The sequence below is a fragment of the Lagopus leucura genome, unplaced genomic scaffold (assembly GCF_019238085.1).
Source record: "Lagopus leucura isolate 7727_CA_CO unplaced genomic scaffold, USGS_WTPT01 Super-Scaffold_739, whole genome shotgun sequence".
In the NCBI taxonomy this organism is placed as follows: domain Eukaryota; kingdom Metazoa; phylum Chordata; class Aves; order Galliformes; family Phasianidae; genus Lagopus; species Lagopus leucura.
This window is the reverse complement of record NW_024962255.1, coordinates 5,515,582-5,531,923: the sequence shown is the minus strand read 5'-3', so window position 1 is coordinate 5,531,923 and position 16,342 is coordinate 5,515,582. Positions and strand designations below refer to the sequence as shown.

The 16,342-nt window shown below is 36.0% G+C and overlaps 1 protein-coding gene and 1 long non-coding RNA gene across 5 annotated transcripts in view; one reads left to right on the top strand and one right to left on the bottom strand.

The window, feature by feature from the left end:
- LDB3 (LIM domain binding 3) overlaps positions 1-16,342 on the top strand; it is a 122,005-nt gene that overhangs the window by 72,456 nt on the left and 33,207 nt on the right. For 3 of the 4 annotated variants that reach the window (XM_042862727.1, XM_042862728.1, XM_042862725.1), the window contains 2 exons: positions 980-1,149; positions 2,117-2,153. In XM_042862727.1, the coding sequence (XP_042718661.1) occupies positions 980-1,149; positions 2,117-2,153 (207 nt within the window). Of the gene's footprint in view, positions 1-979; positions 1,150-2,116; positions 2,154-5,936; positions 6,880-16,342 lie in introns of those variants that run through there. The other variant, XM_042862729.1, reaches the window with a different exon arrangement.
- The window catches only part of LOC122175250, a 47,319-nt gene continuing 43,793 nt past the window's right edge, over positions 12,817-16,342 (bottom strand). Inside the window, exon 4 of the long non-coding RNA XR_006177360.1 lies at positions 12,817-12,885. This is a non-coding gene — a long non-coding RNA (uncharacterized LOC122175250). The remainder of the gene's footprint in view (positions 12,886-16,342) is intronic.

Sequence of the window (16,342 nt, the reverse complement as noted above, 5' to 3'; positions counted from 1 at the left end):
TTTTGTGAAGTTGAATATCCTGCCTGCAAATCTCTGTATGGAATAGCACATTAAAGCAGTTAAAAATAATCACTTGCTTCAGAAAAAGACTCTGTGTTTACAAAAGTTGTGTACACATGGCTGTACACATCATTCCCTCACAGTGTCTTTCAAAAGTTCTGTCACTATTCAAACTGTGCTATGCAGAAATTAGTTACACAGGAGGAAAAAAAAACACAAAACAAGCACATTAACCTCAGGTGTGCTACAGAGATCTGTAGTTTTGGCTTTGGATGTGAAAAATTAGAAGTTTCCTCCTGGATATCACGGTGCAAGATGATAAGAGACATTGGAAAAGCCTGAGGTACATTTTACTGCTGAAGTTTTTAGATATAAAATACTTGAGTAAGTCTTGAGTACAAGTCATCTTTTTTCTACTAAAAGTAGGCAATGAATCTGGAGTTGCTGCAGCTTGAGTTTGAATTCAGACTTTTGTCTGAGAATAATGACCTCTGAAAAGGAAAAAAATAAATAATAGTAAAAAAGTTTATTACATTAATAATATAATGAAATGCATTCTCTGTTTTTATGTGCTACCTCAAAATACACTGGCCCAAAACTGTAATGAAACATAATGTAAAACAGTACCAACACAAAGCTGTTTTTATAAGAAATAATATTGGTCAGAATGCTTGGAGAAATAAGTCTCCTTTATCATCACAGTCTCCTTTATATCATCACAGAAGCTGATAGCTGCTTTGGCTGAGGAATCATGAACAGATAACTCCAAGCCATTTTCACAGTGCTTTTAATATAAGGGTTTGAATGATTGCACAGTTATAACGAGCAAAATCTTTCTTAATTCACCTATGTTAATCTATGTATTTGTCCTTTTGTTTTGAATTGCTGTTAGTTCGGATGAGAAGCTGTAAGACCAGAGAGAAGTTAAGATGAAAGCTGCCGCGTGTTGTTTCACAACATTTCACTTTCTGAATTGCAGTACCCTTCCTATTAAAGATCCTCACGTAGACAGTGCATCTCCGGTGTATCAGGCTGTTCTCAAAACTCAGAACAAGCCTGAAGATGAAACTGAAGACTGGAGCCGCCGTTCTGCCAACCTGCAGTCTAAGTCTTTTCGCATCCTTGCTCAGATGACTGGAACAGAGTTCAGTAAGTCAAATAACAAAGCATCTTCCTCATCCTGGCTTTAGATTTGTCTCTTTATTTTCTTATCCTAACGCTGGTGACTAATACTTGGTTCACATTCTTCTTGCAGTTGTTGTCACAAAGGGCTAAGATCAGACAGAGAAGCCTTGAATGTAAAATAAGGGAATTAGGAAATCCAAGTTTTGTGTCTCACCTTATACTTTATGAAGAAAATCTGTGATCTGCCAAGGGTCTCACCAAAATAAGTATAAGACTGTACAGTAGAAGTTTATCTGGGACCGTATAATCCTTTCTTACAAATGTAATCTATGCACAGTGACCCTTCCAGCAGTTATTCATAGAAGTCTTCAATTCATTAGGGAAAGGATAAAGCACTTAAGTATCTTGTAACAGACTTCTATAGAAGTGAATTCCTGAAGTAAAAAACAAAAACAAAAAACCAGGGATCATTGTTTGTACTGTACCTATGTTCCTCTATCAGCCTTTAGTCTAAACCTAAATCTTTTGTGAACATTATACGAGTTTGAACTTCTTTGGTTATTGCCTACAGAAATACTTTTCTGACCATCTGGTGCTAAATTCAGATCTTGTTTCTGTTCTAGGTTAAGAACCTTTCCAACATCACAGAAATATTTAGTTTTTGCTCCTTGTATTAATCTACTGCTAACTCTGACGTGATTCCACAGAACAGCACAGAACACCAAGCCCTCTCTGTAGGGTCATTGCCTACAGCTATGAAATGCTGCTAGTAAAGGTTGTTGTAGTAATAGCCACTTTCCTAAGATCTTTCTGCCTAGCTCTAGGGAAACTGCTCCTCTTCTCACTGTAACAAAAGCCACTGCTGTAAAGTCAGCATCACTGTACCTTTAAACAGGCTTTTGACGCTTTTCTGAAGAACTTGTAATTTTATCACGAAGCTGATTATTTCTTTCTTCATTTCTGTTCTAATGGAAATGGTTTTTTCCTGCAGTGCAAGATCCAGATGAAGAAGCCCTGAGGAGATCAAGGTAAGAGACTCCTTGTGAAAAACATGGCTTCTGTCCCTAGTGATAACCAAATAATGTTTTAAAACAGCATTAATACTAGCATACAGAACTATTTTCTTTCCTTACACATTGTCTCTAACACAGTTACTTAAAAATAACTAAAATTAAAATGCTATCCGTGAGAGTAATTTGAATGAAAAGGGTTAACAAACTGGCATGCATTTAAGGCAGTACAAAAAAGTGTGTTCAAATCTGAAAGCTCCCTGCCCATGCAACTTTTATGTACTTTACTCTGTGTGTGAATGCAGCGAACTTCTAAGACCAAATCCTGTGTAACTGCTTGATTGTGTAACTGTATGAAAATATGTAATGTTGTGATAGCATTAAAATTTATGTGCAATTTATTTGGATGATCCTGACTGACATCTGATTCATCTGAAACGATACACTAAAGGAGCTTCTTTCTATTCGTATCCATAATCATTTGCTCACGTTTTGTTGGAAGTGCAAACAAAACTTGTATAATAAGGAAGCACAGGACTGCTTTTGCTGAGGTGAAATATATTTGTCTCCTTCTATGACCTAACAATAATGCTGATAAAATGAGTATGCTCAGAAATAAAACAAGGAATTAAAGGCCTGTGATCATCTTAGGTTTTCCTATACTGCCAGGGATCCACTTTTTGTTACATTATTGTGTACAGCTTAATAACTGAAGTTGAATTGGAGCATCCTGCACGTAAGCCTGATTTTCTATTTCCATACTTCAAACTCCTATTTCACATTAGCTACTCTACACCACTAGTTGGGTTTGTGATTTCTTTGATATTCAATCCACTTGCTCTATTTTGTCATCATCATCTTTTTACCAGCATGTTTCTTCTATGAATACTTTGAGCTTTCGATCACAGTCCAAGCTACAAAGTTGAGCTAGTGAGAAAGATGGCTGTCATTTTCCCTATGAAAATACAGTATGCAGAATTCCAGTTTTATGTCTGCCACAAGCCTTTTATTGCAGTTCACCGAAGTTCATGGGTGGGTGCCTGAACATCGGGCTTGGCATTACATTCCTGCTGGATTCATTTCTCCTATCAAATGTGCAAGCCTAACTCTTAGAAAACGTACCCTACGTTACATGTTTTGATGTAATAGCACACATGTGAATCCTTACTACGGGGGGATTTGAAATACTGTAGCGAACATAACAGTTCTCCTATACACACATCTGATAGTAATACATTTTATTAAAGAAGTGATCTTTCTGGATGTAGTTTCTGGCTTTGTAAAACACTAGATAGTGGAAGTTTAATGTGATATTAGGTAGATTGCAAAAGTTAGTACATCAACATGCATAGTGTAAATTACATTTTTTAGTGTAACTTAAAAGTACATGACTGTATTTACTACGCATTGCACATTTTCTGCAGTTTTAATGTATTAATGCTACTGTTATTTTTTTTTTTTTACCACAAGGACAGTAATGATTCTGAGTATATTTAAGCATATCTGGATTACCAAAAGAAGTTTAAGGACATTCTTTGTTAGTAGAGGCAGAAGGGAATATTGTAGTGGATAGTTAGTAGTACAGTGTGTGTAGTAATACATCACAAGCTCTGGTGCAAGAAGTGAAAAAGGGCCTCTTTCACAGCAAACTGATAGTACTTGCCTCATCTTGGTGCCCTGGTGCCTATTTCATACATTGTATGTACCCTACCCACAGATTTTGTAGCACAGGCACTGGTTGTGCATGCGTCCATCATATGTTTTCTTGGGTTGATTGGACCTCTCTCTGTTTCATCTTTTGATTTTGGAAAGGGTGGAAGAAGCTATGTCAGATGCACAGAATTAATACTTGAACTTCACTCTACCATCATAATAATGGTAGACACTGTACAGCCTGTACAACCAGGTTTTGCTCCATGCCCACGGTTAGGAGATCAGCTGGAAGGCTTCCTGGGCTCTCAAACGCAAAAGGCTGTCACAGAATTGTGGGGTGCGAAGCTTGTCAGGTTAAATGTTGCACTGATCTTGTTTTGGCTTTATGGAAAAAAAAAAATTAAATGTTTCAAAATGTAAACTGCCAGAATGAATGACTTTGGTCCTAGAGCATGTTGTGAGCAGTCACCCTCTGGTGCTTCCCGTTGTCTCTGTGTCAGTTCTTCAGTGTAGTCAGCAAGAGCTGCATGAGACAGCAGTAAGATTTCCTCCAAACACTTGGAAAAAGGAACACGTGGCTCACTTTTGGCAGGCTCATTTTACATAAAAATAGTCACTTTTGGATTGCTGCTTCTAACTTCTTAACATTTGCTTTGAGTGGTATCGGTAAGACTTAGAATCTTCAGGAGGCAGTATTTATTTTCTGTTAACATCATTGAATGCAGAGCATGACTTCCTTTTGCTCATGTTACTGCTACTTTGAAGGCGCACATACGATCATAACTTGCTGTGGAAACATTAATTTGCTGTTGTGATGATTGTTACAGAACAGTTTCCAGACAGATGATATCTGTTTCAAGATTGGCAGGTGTTTCTTAATGCCATTTCCTTGAATGGAGGGATATATTTTTAAAGCAGTGAGGGAATTAATGAAATTCAAGACCCACTGTAGCTAATGCACTTCAGTGTAACTGGAATAAATGCCACCATACACTTTTAGTGGTTCAGCAATAAATACTTTTATATTTTTAAGTAATTAAAAGATAGTTTAGGAAGTCATACATAAAGACTCCCTTAGGTTTAGAAAGAAAATTGAGAAATATCAGTGAATTTGTTGATATTTACACTGTTCAATGTCTTGTGCTATATTCAGCCTGAGGAGTAAAACCAGTTTGGTCTGTTCCTTTCTTTTTCACTGATTTCACTCTCAAGTTCTGCTACAATTAACGGAGTTAACTTTGAGTTTAAATAATAGGCAGAACAGGTAAAATAATCTGTTTGCAATTGATCAAATAAATTTGTAAATAACATACTTCTCCTTGACTACACTCTCATCCCACATCCTCCTCCATCCACTTTTTGTTTGCAAAATCTTAATTTAAGCTATAGAACATCTAGAAAAAATTAAGGTCTGAGAGGTGCTGAACATCGCTTACCACTTGCTCAAGAGCACCAGTCTGCAGTCAAAACTGGCAGGGGGAGGTCAGTTATTCACAGGACTGCACTTTTGAAAATCCCAGGTTATTTTGCTCTTCAACACAAACGATCAGAAATACCTGTACTTGCTTCTGTTGAGAAACCTATAGAAACTACTGCTGAATGCTGCATCTGATGGCCTTATAGGACAGCATGAGAAATAGATATAAATATGCTGGCCTATGTATTAGTTACGGAATGGAAAATATTTGCAATAATTTTGCTCCTGTACTGAATCAACTTTAAATGACTGCTTGGGTTGGGGAGGGGAGAGCCAGGCGAATCTGCTGGCAGGAAAACAATGGGATTGCACTGCATTTCTAGCAAAAGCAGACCTGTAATACCAAATTTAAGTCATAGAATATAAAGTTACTTCAAATTACTCCTCAGAAATGAACAAATGCAAAAATATTCATTCATGGTCTAAAAAGGATCGTCCAGCTTTCTTTGCACTGATTCAAAAGCCGGGGAAACAAATCCAAATAAATTGCCATTGCCCTAATTATAATAAGGCAGGGGAGTGGTAGCCATGTTCCCTAATCCCTTTCTTTCTCCCTCCTTTCTTTCTTCTCTTTGTCTCTCTCTGTATCTCTCTCTGTCTCTCTCTCTCTCTCTTTCTCTCTCTCTCTCGCTCTGTCTCTGTCTTTCTCTCTCTCTTTCTTCATGCCACAGGGAAAGGTTTGAAACGGAACGTAACAGCCCACGCTTTGCCAAATTGCGCAACTGGCATCACGGCCTGTCGGCGCAAATCCTTAATGTTAAAAGTTAAAAGCCCACATTCAGTGGGCAAAGATGTGAGAGAGAATTACAGGAAAGAAATAACTGCTATCCTGAGTTAAAGCCTAAGAGTGTAACACACGTACAGGAAAGATGATTGCTAGGTTGTTTTTATTTTTTCTGAGTGCCCGTCTTTGGTAGTTTTCTGTTGTTAGCCTGGAATTCACTCTGTCACCAAAAGCAAAAATAATCATACTGCCTTGTTCACGTTCTTTGGTATAAATTAGATTAGCTTTTGTCCTTTACGATATCAAATGCAACTTCAATATACAGATAGAAGGAAAAGATCATTGTGTTACTTTTTTGACTTTACTTACAGGAGAAAATGAAAGTTATTCACAGTGTTTCTTTAGGAGGAAGACTTAGGTTTTATTGACTTTTATTGCTGTAAAGATAATTAAATATGAGAACATAGGATGAAAAGGAAAGCTGACTGAGCCTGGCCAAGAGTTTGCTAAATGTACAACCTGCTTAGTTCACATAGTCAAACGATGCTGTTTGAAATAAGACTTAAGCGTTATCATTTTTTCTTCAGTATATAATGCTAGTAAAACTTATTTGATAAGACTACTTGCTATAATATTTGAAATCTAAATTTGTCATTAGATGAAAGATAGAATGTGGTTGTTCAGGACCTGCAAGGAATTGACTTTTTGCTAGAGGTGTTTAGGAGTAAGACGACATATATAGTACTGTTGGTGCACTGAAGTTTATAAAAGCAACTCCGAAGTTCAAAGGGACATGTTGCCCATTCTGTATTGCTCTTGCTTTGACCCACATTTTTTTTTCTGTATATAGCATCATGCTTTATCTCAAATAAATGGATTTAAAACTAAAATAATGATGTGCCTGTTTTACACAGTACTTCATTCCTTTTTAAGACAATAACTGCTTCAACTGATTGTTGAAAAAAGGTGCACTCTTCTTTCCACAGTAGAAAATTTGGTCAAAAAGCTTTTCCCTATTAGCTGTAGTTCTTACTGACCCTTAAACTATCTGAATTAGAATCAACCTGATAAAATAATTGAAATAATCTTTCTTTCTTGTGAAAGAGAACATGGCATAATTAATAAATGCTAGATGAGAAGACACTGATAATACCTTTACAGATTTCCTTTTTAATAATATACATTCTCTGACACATTAATGTATAAAGGCCCGTGAGACACTGCTGGTGAAATGGGATCTTTCTATTTGAACAGTACAACAGTGCTTCAGTTTTAAACTGTGCTCATCAAACTGAGGTACATCTATCCAAAAGGCACCCATGTGCTTCTGTTTTTTGGTTAAAGTACACCCAGAGAAGTATCACTTCTAGTTTATGCTCTGATCATTAAATGATAATAAAAAAAGTATTTCAATTACATCTACACCTATGGTTTCCATAGAAATGGTTGATATGATCCCTTAGCAATCTGCATTAGCAGACCTTAGCGTTGATTAAAACTGAAGTTTCTGCTAATAAAGCAACAAAAGGTTAATTCTGTTGCAGATTTGCTTATAGCCCAAATAACATTTTTTTTTTAAATTATTCTTTAAATGGCAGGCTAGCTTATTTTATCTGGTAGCAGTAATTCTGACCAAAGAAATTAACATGTGAATTTGAAATTCAATGAAAACATTGAAGCAATTTTTGAAGCTTTTGAACATCTGCAATTTATATTGGTGAGAACAAAACATGCTGAAACTCTCATTTTGTGGGCAGGAAAAGCTGCTATTCTTGAAGGATTTTGCATAAATTGACCAAATATGAGGGTTTAAAAAATAAATTAAAAAAAAAAAAAAATTGAAAAAAAGGAAAAAAAAAAGTTTGACTTGTATTTTAGAGTACAAGGACAGCAGTCCATTTTAAAATGTACTTCACTTTTTAAAATGTAAGTACTGTAGCAATTCAGTAAACATTCCATTTAATGTATAGTGTTCATTCATATTTTCCTTATGGGAATGCAAACAAATTCCAATCCTATCTCAATAGCACCTGTGGACAATCAGCATAAACTGATACCAGCACAAAAGAAGAGTAACATTTTTACTTCTCCTGTGTGTTGCTAATATCAGACATCAATTCAGAATGGGTAAATCTTATTTATGTGTAGATGATTTTAGGAGAATTTAAACTGTAATTATGCAATTTACTTTTTTTTAAACAGATAATGAATGTACCTAAATAGAAAGTCTTCATTCTATTATTCAACCAAATTAAATGGTTTTCTGAATAAATACATGATAGTAGTTTCACTTAAATAGGAATTGGGTATCCTTAAATGGTTTATGAACATAATATGTGGATACTATTTCTTTCAAATAGTTCTAGTGCATGTACTGTAATGAAAATGTCTGTACTATATCTGAATATTTATATTTAATGTCATTTTCAAAGATACTTTTAAATAATCAGAAAAGCACAGTTTGGTTAGTAGTGAAATTAATGCAAATGTAGTTAAGGGACATCTTCCCCTTATTTCTGCTTCTGTGGATTTAACAATAGTGCACATAAGCCATGTAATCATAATGAGAGAGTTATAAACCATTTCCCTGGAGGACAGAAAATTAACTGACAGTACTCTATGAGCTTGTAGAATTTCAGTCCTTCATGTAACCATAGGAAAAACTAATAGAAAAAACTCTTCAATAGTTGGTAATTTTTTTAACTTTTAAAATGAGAAAAATCCTGTAGAATTTGCCGTCTTTAACCCCTAATGCAAGATTGTTTACTACAACATCTTTCTACTGATCCAATCCCTTAAAAAAAAATCTAATTTTTTAATTTAGTTTCTTGTTCATACTTAACCTGGCAACCCCTTAACTCTTACACCTCAAAAATCTGCTTTTATGTTGTCCTGGTGATCTCCAAGCCCCAGAAATTCATGCTGCAAATATTTCCTCGTGTAAATGTTAACAGGCTGTGTTTTTCCTTCCTGAGGAGGAGGCAGGTTTTTTCTGTAAGATGGAGAAGCTGGGCTGCATTTGTCATTCTGTTATCTCTCATTGCTGGAGACTATGACAGGCTTAGACCTGATGAGAATTCATGAATAGTTATGAGAGTCTGCTAGCTTTGTTTTGGCTGGAGGTCAAGTTTTCCTGTTTTTAATATGTCCAGGCTTATCTCATTCTAAGTTGCCCCTGATCAGTCAACCTCATCTTCCACTGTTTCTTGACCATTTGCAGAAGTCTGCTGTTTTCCGTAGGAAAACTAGTCTCAGTTAATGACAGTAAAGCTTAAACTGGGTTCCTGACTGAAGACTCAGTGAGACATGTAGTTCTTTAAAATGGCTTTGATGATAGGCAGGTATATCTGCTCTACGTTGAATATATTTTGAATCATGACTCTTACACCGAGTGGAGGACACTGAGATGGTGGTGAGTGTCTTCTACGCAATCTCCATGCTAAAAAGGATAGTAAAACGCAGGATGCAGATAGAGATATTAGTCCCCTGTCCTTCCCAGTGCTTCCAGTAAAGCCTTAGTGTTATAAGCATTTAACGAAGATACAGCAAAGCTGATGCCACTAGGAAATCAAAACCAAAAGGCCTTCCAGGTAAATCTGCTTGTCTGGTTATGACACAGGGAAATGCTCATTTTCTGCTGTGGTATAAGACCGTTTGTTATACACTAACCTTTTTCCTGAATATTGCTGCTTTGTCTCCTACACAAATGGTCTCTTCCTCACCTCTTAGAGTGCTTAGTTTGCAGCAGGACTACTGACTGCATGCAGGGCATGCTGATGGATGTGGCAAGAGTGTGTCTTTAGGAAAGCAGGCATGAGAAATTGACCTCACTTCCTTTTGTGCATGGAAATCAAGAGAAGAAAAGTTCTGTGGCTCCTTCTCTTGCCTCCTTCTTTTCACACCTGCCTGCATGGATAGGAGAGGGAATTTTTTGTTACGTAATAAACGTAAAGGTCACTTTCTCTTCATTGCTGTTTATTTGTCATTATGCACAACGGTGTGGAGTGTAAGGGACAGGAATTCTAGGGAGTGCTTTATCACTTTTGAAAAGCGTATCTCATGTATCACAGAATTGTCTATAACCTTCTTAGTTAAAAGGAATAAACAGGAAGGGGCGACCAATCTTTCACTTGTACTTTCAGGCTCCTGCAGGGAATAAGCTGACTGCTTCCATGGCTTCTTTAGAAAATACTGGGGCACTTGCACAAATTCTAATTTGCAAATGGAAAAAGCTAGAATCTTGGTATGGTAAATAATAGTAGTAGTTCTTGTGGTAGGTCTTGGTAAAACCAATTAATAGCTTTCATTAATCGGCCTTTTATTAGAGACCTTCTCCAATGTACATGAAAATGAATTGACTTAAGTTTGCTTTCAAGAACAGTGGCCTTATTCTCATTTCCAAAGCTATCTATCTGATACCACCAAGACAAGATGCAAGGTACTTTGATCCTCTTCCTTCATATGCCAAAATTTACAGAGGTTAGCATGGCTTCTTTCTGTACACTAAGCAGATTACCAAAAATCCTCCCAGAGTATAGCTTACTTTTCTATAACAGCACACAAAATAAAGAAGAGTTTGGTAGCTAGCTTTTTCACTTCAGCAACATTACTACAGTAAATAATATTAAGTAAATCTATTTATTCTTATCCCTGCTTACCTTTTAATGTCTGAAGAGCAACAAAGCAAAACATTGCAATAGCAAATAAACTCGATTGTTTCTATGGATTTGTGAGTGAATCCAGAAGGGTAAATTGATCGAATATGTCTTCCTTCCCCAAAACACTCCTTGAAGTTCAATGGGAAAAGTGAATTTAGATATCATAGATGGCTTTTTTTGAAGCCAGTTCTCTGTAGAACAAATTGCTCAAAGGTGGGAGCCGTAAGGTCTATCGTATCCAGTTGAATGCACTCATTTATAACTGAGGGAGTGAGATGGAATTTCATATGAAATTAATAAATTCAATGGAATAGTAATAAAGTAAGTAACACATAAGAATAATAGAAACTGTCGACGCTCATGATTCACTTTTGTGTTCACTTTTTGGCTGTAGTGAGCTGTGTTTTAATATCTCTTACTTATCATCTCAGTCTTTTGCATGTTCATGGCCAGCACTTGCTTCTTCACTGGCAGAAATGCACACTGCTTTCCTTCCTTCTGTGGAACTGTATGCATCCCATAAGTATATATATGCCTACACACGTCCTGCCACTGATGCTGATGGCTAACCAAAATACCAGTGCATGGCACAGCTTTCTCTTACTGTACTGTTTTCTTCTACTGCCTTCAGTCTAACAAGGAAAAAGCAGTTCTTGCATGTAACAGCTTTCTAAGAGGCATGTGTAACCTGGAAGCACCCAGCTGTGGTCTGTGGATCATCTGAGCGATTCACAGAGCCTTGTTGGAGAACTGGCTGATGGCTTAGCACTGGCTTCCTTTTTCTTTGTTTCTAAATTGCATTAATGTTAACAGAATTATATTAGGTACTAATAATTTCCTAATAGTTCATTTCCATGTAATCAATTGTTGACCCAGAATGTTATATAATTACCAATGAGAGGAAGGGAAATAAAGAAAACTCTTAAGGGAATCTGTGAAATAAAATGTAACCCATGTTCTGAAAAAATACCGACAACTGCTTTATCTCATACTTGGTTATTTGTCTTAAGAATCTAAGCAAAAAGGCACAGTAGTGTATCTGAGTGCACAAATAAAAAATTGGCTTGAAAACCTTCCAGCTGACAGTAAGGAGGTCTATGAGTTCTCTCAGCTTCTCTGAAGCAATGTGAAGTTTCAATAATGAAAACATGCTTCAGTGAAAGGGGAATCATTTCCCAGCTTAGGTATCCTTTGGTATCTGAACTTGTGCACTGTCCTTGTCTACAGTGGTCCTAAATACAATCTGAAAGGTTCCTATGTCGGGTTCCTGCTGGCAGATATTTGTGCTTTACCAGTAGAGTTCTTAAACAGTAGAGGGAAATGTTCAGATAGATCTGATTGCAGAATTAAGGCCAAGATAGGGAAAGTTATCTGCAGTTTTTTGTTTGTTTGTTTTGAGCTGGAATACATCCAAGCTCAAGATGTTCCATATACTCAGGATTTTACAGTCTTTGTTCTTACTAAAATGGTGCATTTACCAATAAGATAAATTGGAAAGCATACTTGCATGTCAAATGTCTCTATATAAATCTTGGACAAATCACCTCAATACACACAGCACAGTTGCTGCTTTATTTCAATTTCAATTGAAATAATTTTCAATAATTATTTGAATGCTTAATGCGATAACATATTACTAGATGCCACTAAAATCCATAGGAGGGATTTGCTTTGATTTAGTGAGCTGCTTTGACTGAGTTCTGTAGTACCTGTTGAGAATAAGTACCTGTATGTTTTTTTTAATGAATATCTGACAGTGCTTTTCCTATTCTATGGCACTGTGTGTGCAAACCAAAGCACTTTCTGGGAGAAATGGATGTTGCTGTTCTGAAAAGCAGACATATAGGCAGGTTAAACTGCAGTTGTTTTGGCGTGGGCTGCTCACATTCTTAACTAAGGTGGCTGAAAAAGAGAGACTAGCTATTCTTCTATCCCAAGCTAAAGTTTGAACTAAACCAGCATGATAGTTATCTTCTATCCTTTCCAGTTAACTGCCTATGATTTTTCTGTGTGTGTCCTGTGGTGTCTCTGTGTAGGTAATAGTTTGTTGCAGTTACAAAAACACAGCACTGGGGATTAAAAAAAAAAGATAAGCCATCTCAATGGTTTTATATTCACGTGTTAATGGAAAAATTCTCAGCTCCAAACACAAAGGTAAAAATTGCCTTACCGAATCAGAACTGGATCAGCAGTTACCGTGGCTCAGTAAAGAGTGTCCAACAGCATCAGGATTTCTTGCTGTCAAGAAAAAAATGTTTGGAAGGCAATTATTAAATAGCCTTCATTTAATTTTATTCCCAGGCACCCTAAAAGAAATTTCTGAAAAAATATTTTGTGACTTCAACTTCTCGAAAGGAAATTTTATTTCTAAGAGAATGTGTTTATGTAAATGTAAGCACGTAGTAGGATAAAATCTATTAGTCTAGTTAGGAAAGGTCCTGCAAATTCACAATAAAATGCTAGAAAAAGAATTTTTTAATTTAAGAGAGAGAGACCCTAATAATCTGTAATTCTTAATAAATACTTCCTCTTTTAAAAAGAGGCCAATATATTTTTCAGGTGTCTGCTTTGATAGAAAGCTACTGGGTGATCTATACAAGAAAATACCAATAGTCTGCATACTAACATTTATAACAAATCACTCCATAATCTCTTGCTAAAGAGAATGAGTTGATGTTTACAGTGCTCAGTTAGGGATTCAAATGCTGATTCATTTCAATTCTCTGCCCTGCCATGGACCTTCTATTTGGTCATTAGTAATTCTATTAAGAGTTAGTTCCTTGTGTGTAAAATGTAGAAAAAAAAAAAATTCTGCAGGAGAATGCTGAGAATATATGTGTTGTATTCTCAGTACTGCTTCAGTATTGAAACACAGAAAGGAGTTGAAGGACCTTGTGGTCTCTTAGGATGCCAACGTTTCCTCATAACATCAGATCTTCATTATAGATTGATTCTCTGTCTAAAACATTTTGATGGCACAGAGAGGAGCTGTTCAAGAGCAAGTCTAGATTCTTTAAGGAAAGGTAGGTAGAAAGTGCACAAGCTTAGTATCTCAATACTTGTTATATATAAATGATTGGGAATTTTTCTCATTTTATTTTATATTTGGAAATCAAATGACTAAGTTTCTTCTGCTTAGCACATAATTTCTCATTCAGCGGAAGCTCTTTTAGGGTCTTTGATCTTTTAGGGTCCAGTAGAACACACAAGTTTGGCTTGCAAATGAATTTTACATTTTGTTTCTCAAACTCTTGCTAGTGTGAGAGAGAATATGACTCTATCTTAATCATTCAATTAACTCAGTCTTTATGACCATATCACATAGCACATTTTTTATGAGAAGGTAACATTTAATATTTTCTGCTGTATAACAAACTATATAATTGGGACAGACAGTATGTTCCATACTTAAGTCTTGTTTGAGAGATATGTCCAGTGTTCAACAAAACCTTGTGGGAATTGCAGTGTTTTGTCAAATAGTCATTGACTGAGGTCCCTCTATCAAAAGCTATTTTGCTGGGACAAAAGGGAGTGCAGAGAAATCATTAATACTAAATCTCACCCAGTTAGCTCAAAACTAATATCCACTAATGTTGGATACAAACTGCCCATAATATTCTGAGCTGATTTTGTATGTGTTGAGAGAGTATGAACTTTACCAAGCTTGTCCCAGTGATGTAGTTGATTCAAAAGTAAATTTAATTCTGTATTGAGTTTGCAAAAAACATTTTGACTGTAACATCGGCGGGGTATTCAATATTTTGATCTTCAAAATGCAATTATCACCAGTAAGGCACAGCTGATCTTGTGCCTTTCTCACTATTAACCAAGCAGGAATTATTCCTGTTGACTGAGAAGAGAAATAGTTCCTGAAAGCAACACTGAGAAAGTACTGTGTGCCTTTGAGCTCATCTTTCCCTTTACTTTGCCTTTTTCTTTGCTTTACTCTGTGGAAGTATGTTTACTACACTTATCTATCTCCGTAACCTTCTCAACTCCCCTTGCCACGTTACTCAGCATTGTTAGACTTGTAAACTCAGTGAGAAAGCTTTTGTAAAATCCTTATCTCAAGCTCAAGTGATGTTCTGCATTTCTCAGCGTAGCCATAGCTAGCAAAGCAGAAAAACAGATTAATAGATCAGATTAACAGTTTTACCAGAGGCCTAATACTGCTTCTGCTCAACCCCCAGCTGCCTGCCTTTTGGCTTTATAATTTTTCATGAGTATTTCGTAACACTGACATTAGACAATGCTTTATTTTATCTTCAGGCTGCAACTGTAATTATTTATTATCAGACTTGCATGATGATGACTCTCAGTATACTAACGCTTTCCCACCCTAGCCACTCTCTACCCATTTCTAATCCGTCCTCCCCCACTTTGTTTCAGCCTGGTTTTACTATACAGGATGTTCCAGTGAAATCTCAGCTTTGTTACCATAAGGCAGTGTTTGGTTTCTCATTGCTTTAGAGTGGTGAGCAATTCATCTTACTGGGGTATTTTCTTTCAAGTCAGGTTCTTCCATTCAGACAGTAACGACATTCTTAGTCAGACAGACACATCTGAGTCTCGTTTCAAACCTGTTGTGTTTGAAAGTCTGGCTTCAATTCATTTATTTTGAGGGTTACATTTTAGTTGGGCATTTTAAAAATTGGGAGGTTAGAGAATATCTGTGCTGAAGTCTTTGCTGATAGACAAGCATTTATAAATTTATTTGGGTTAAACCACGAGAAGGGTGCACATGTGTGTATGCATGTGTACACACAGAAACACAGAAATATACAAAATACTTCTAATGAAAAATATTGAGTAGTTTTCAAAATATAATGTAAGACAACGATCAGAGCACACCAAATCAAGATAAATTAATATCTGTGTTTCTTATTTGGAAGGACTTTTCAGGAAGGAGATTCTCTTGGGTGAATGGGGACATTTGCTGTGTATTTTGTAATTTTATATCTCAGTTGTGGGAAATATTCTAATTTGGCACATTTTAACATTAAACACGCTTAGATTCCAGCCGATTTTCTTGTCAGAGGCTGATTATATTGACAGTATAGTCTTTAATAATAGATTATCCAGAGTTGGAAAGAGCCCGCAAGGACCATCAAATCCAACTCCTGGCTCCATAGAGGACCACCCAAAATTCAAGCCATATGTCTGAGAGTGTTGTCCTAAAAAGTAATAATCATCACCATATTGCTAAATCTTGAGACTTATCTCAGATATTTAACTCACCTAGATCTCAAACATAGGAGTCTAAAGATTAAGGGTTACAGTCTTTACAATTCTTCCACAAATATAGAGTTGCTTGCACTCAAATAAATCAGTTATTTCTATGAGTGTGTTGATAGGATTTACAGACTATCACTGAAAATTGAGGCTGAATTGTTCCTTACTTCTCTGAAGAGATGAAACTTCTTGTTTAAATAAAATTTATAACTCAGAAAACTAGTAATTATTTGGTAGGACAGAATTTTTAAGTGATGCCAGGCATATGCAATCCATATGTTTTTTGTTAACCATTTATTTTTTAATAATTTTTAAAGTATTAGATCTTCAAGGACTGCCCCAATCTGATTATTTTTACCACTGAGATTTGGCATAAGACTATATTTCATTGGAATTCCACTGGAATTTTCTTTTAAAAAGGAAGTAACTAAGTAAAAATTATTCTTGAAATTGTATACATACA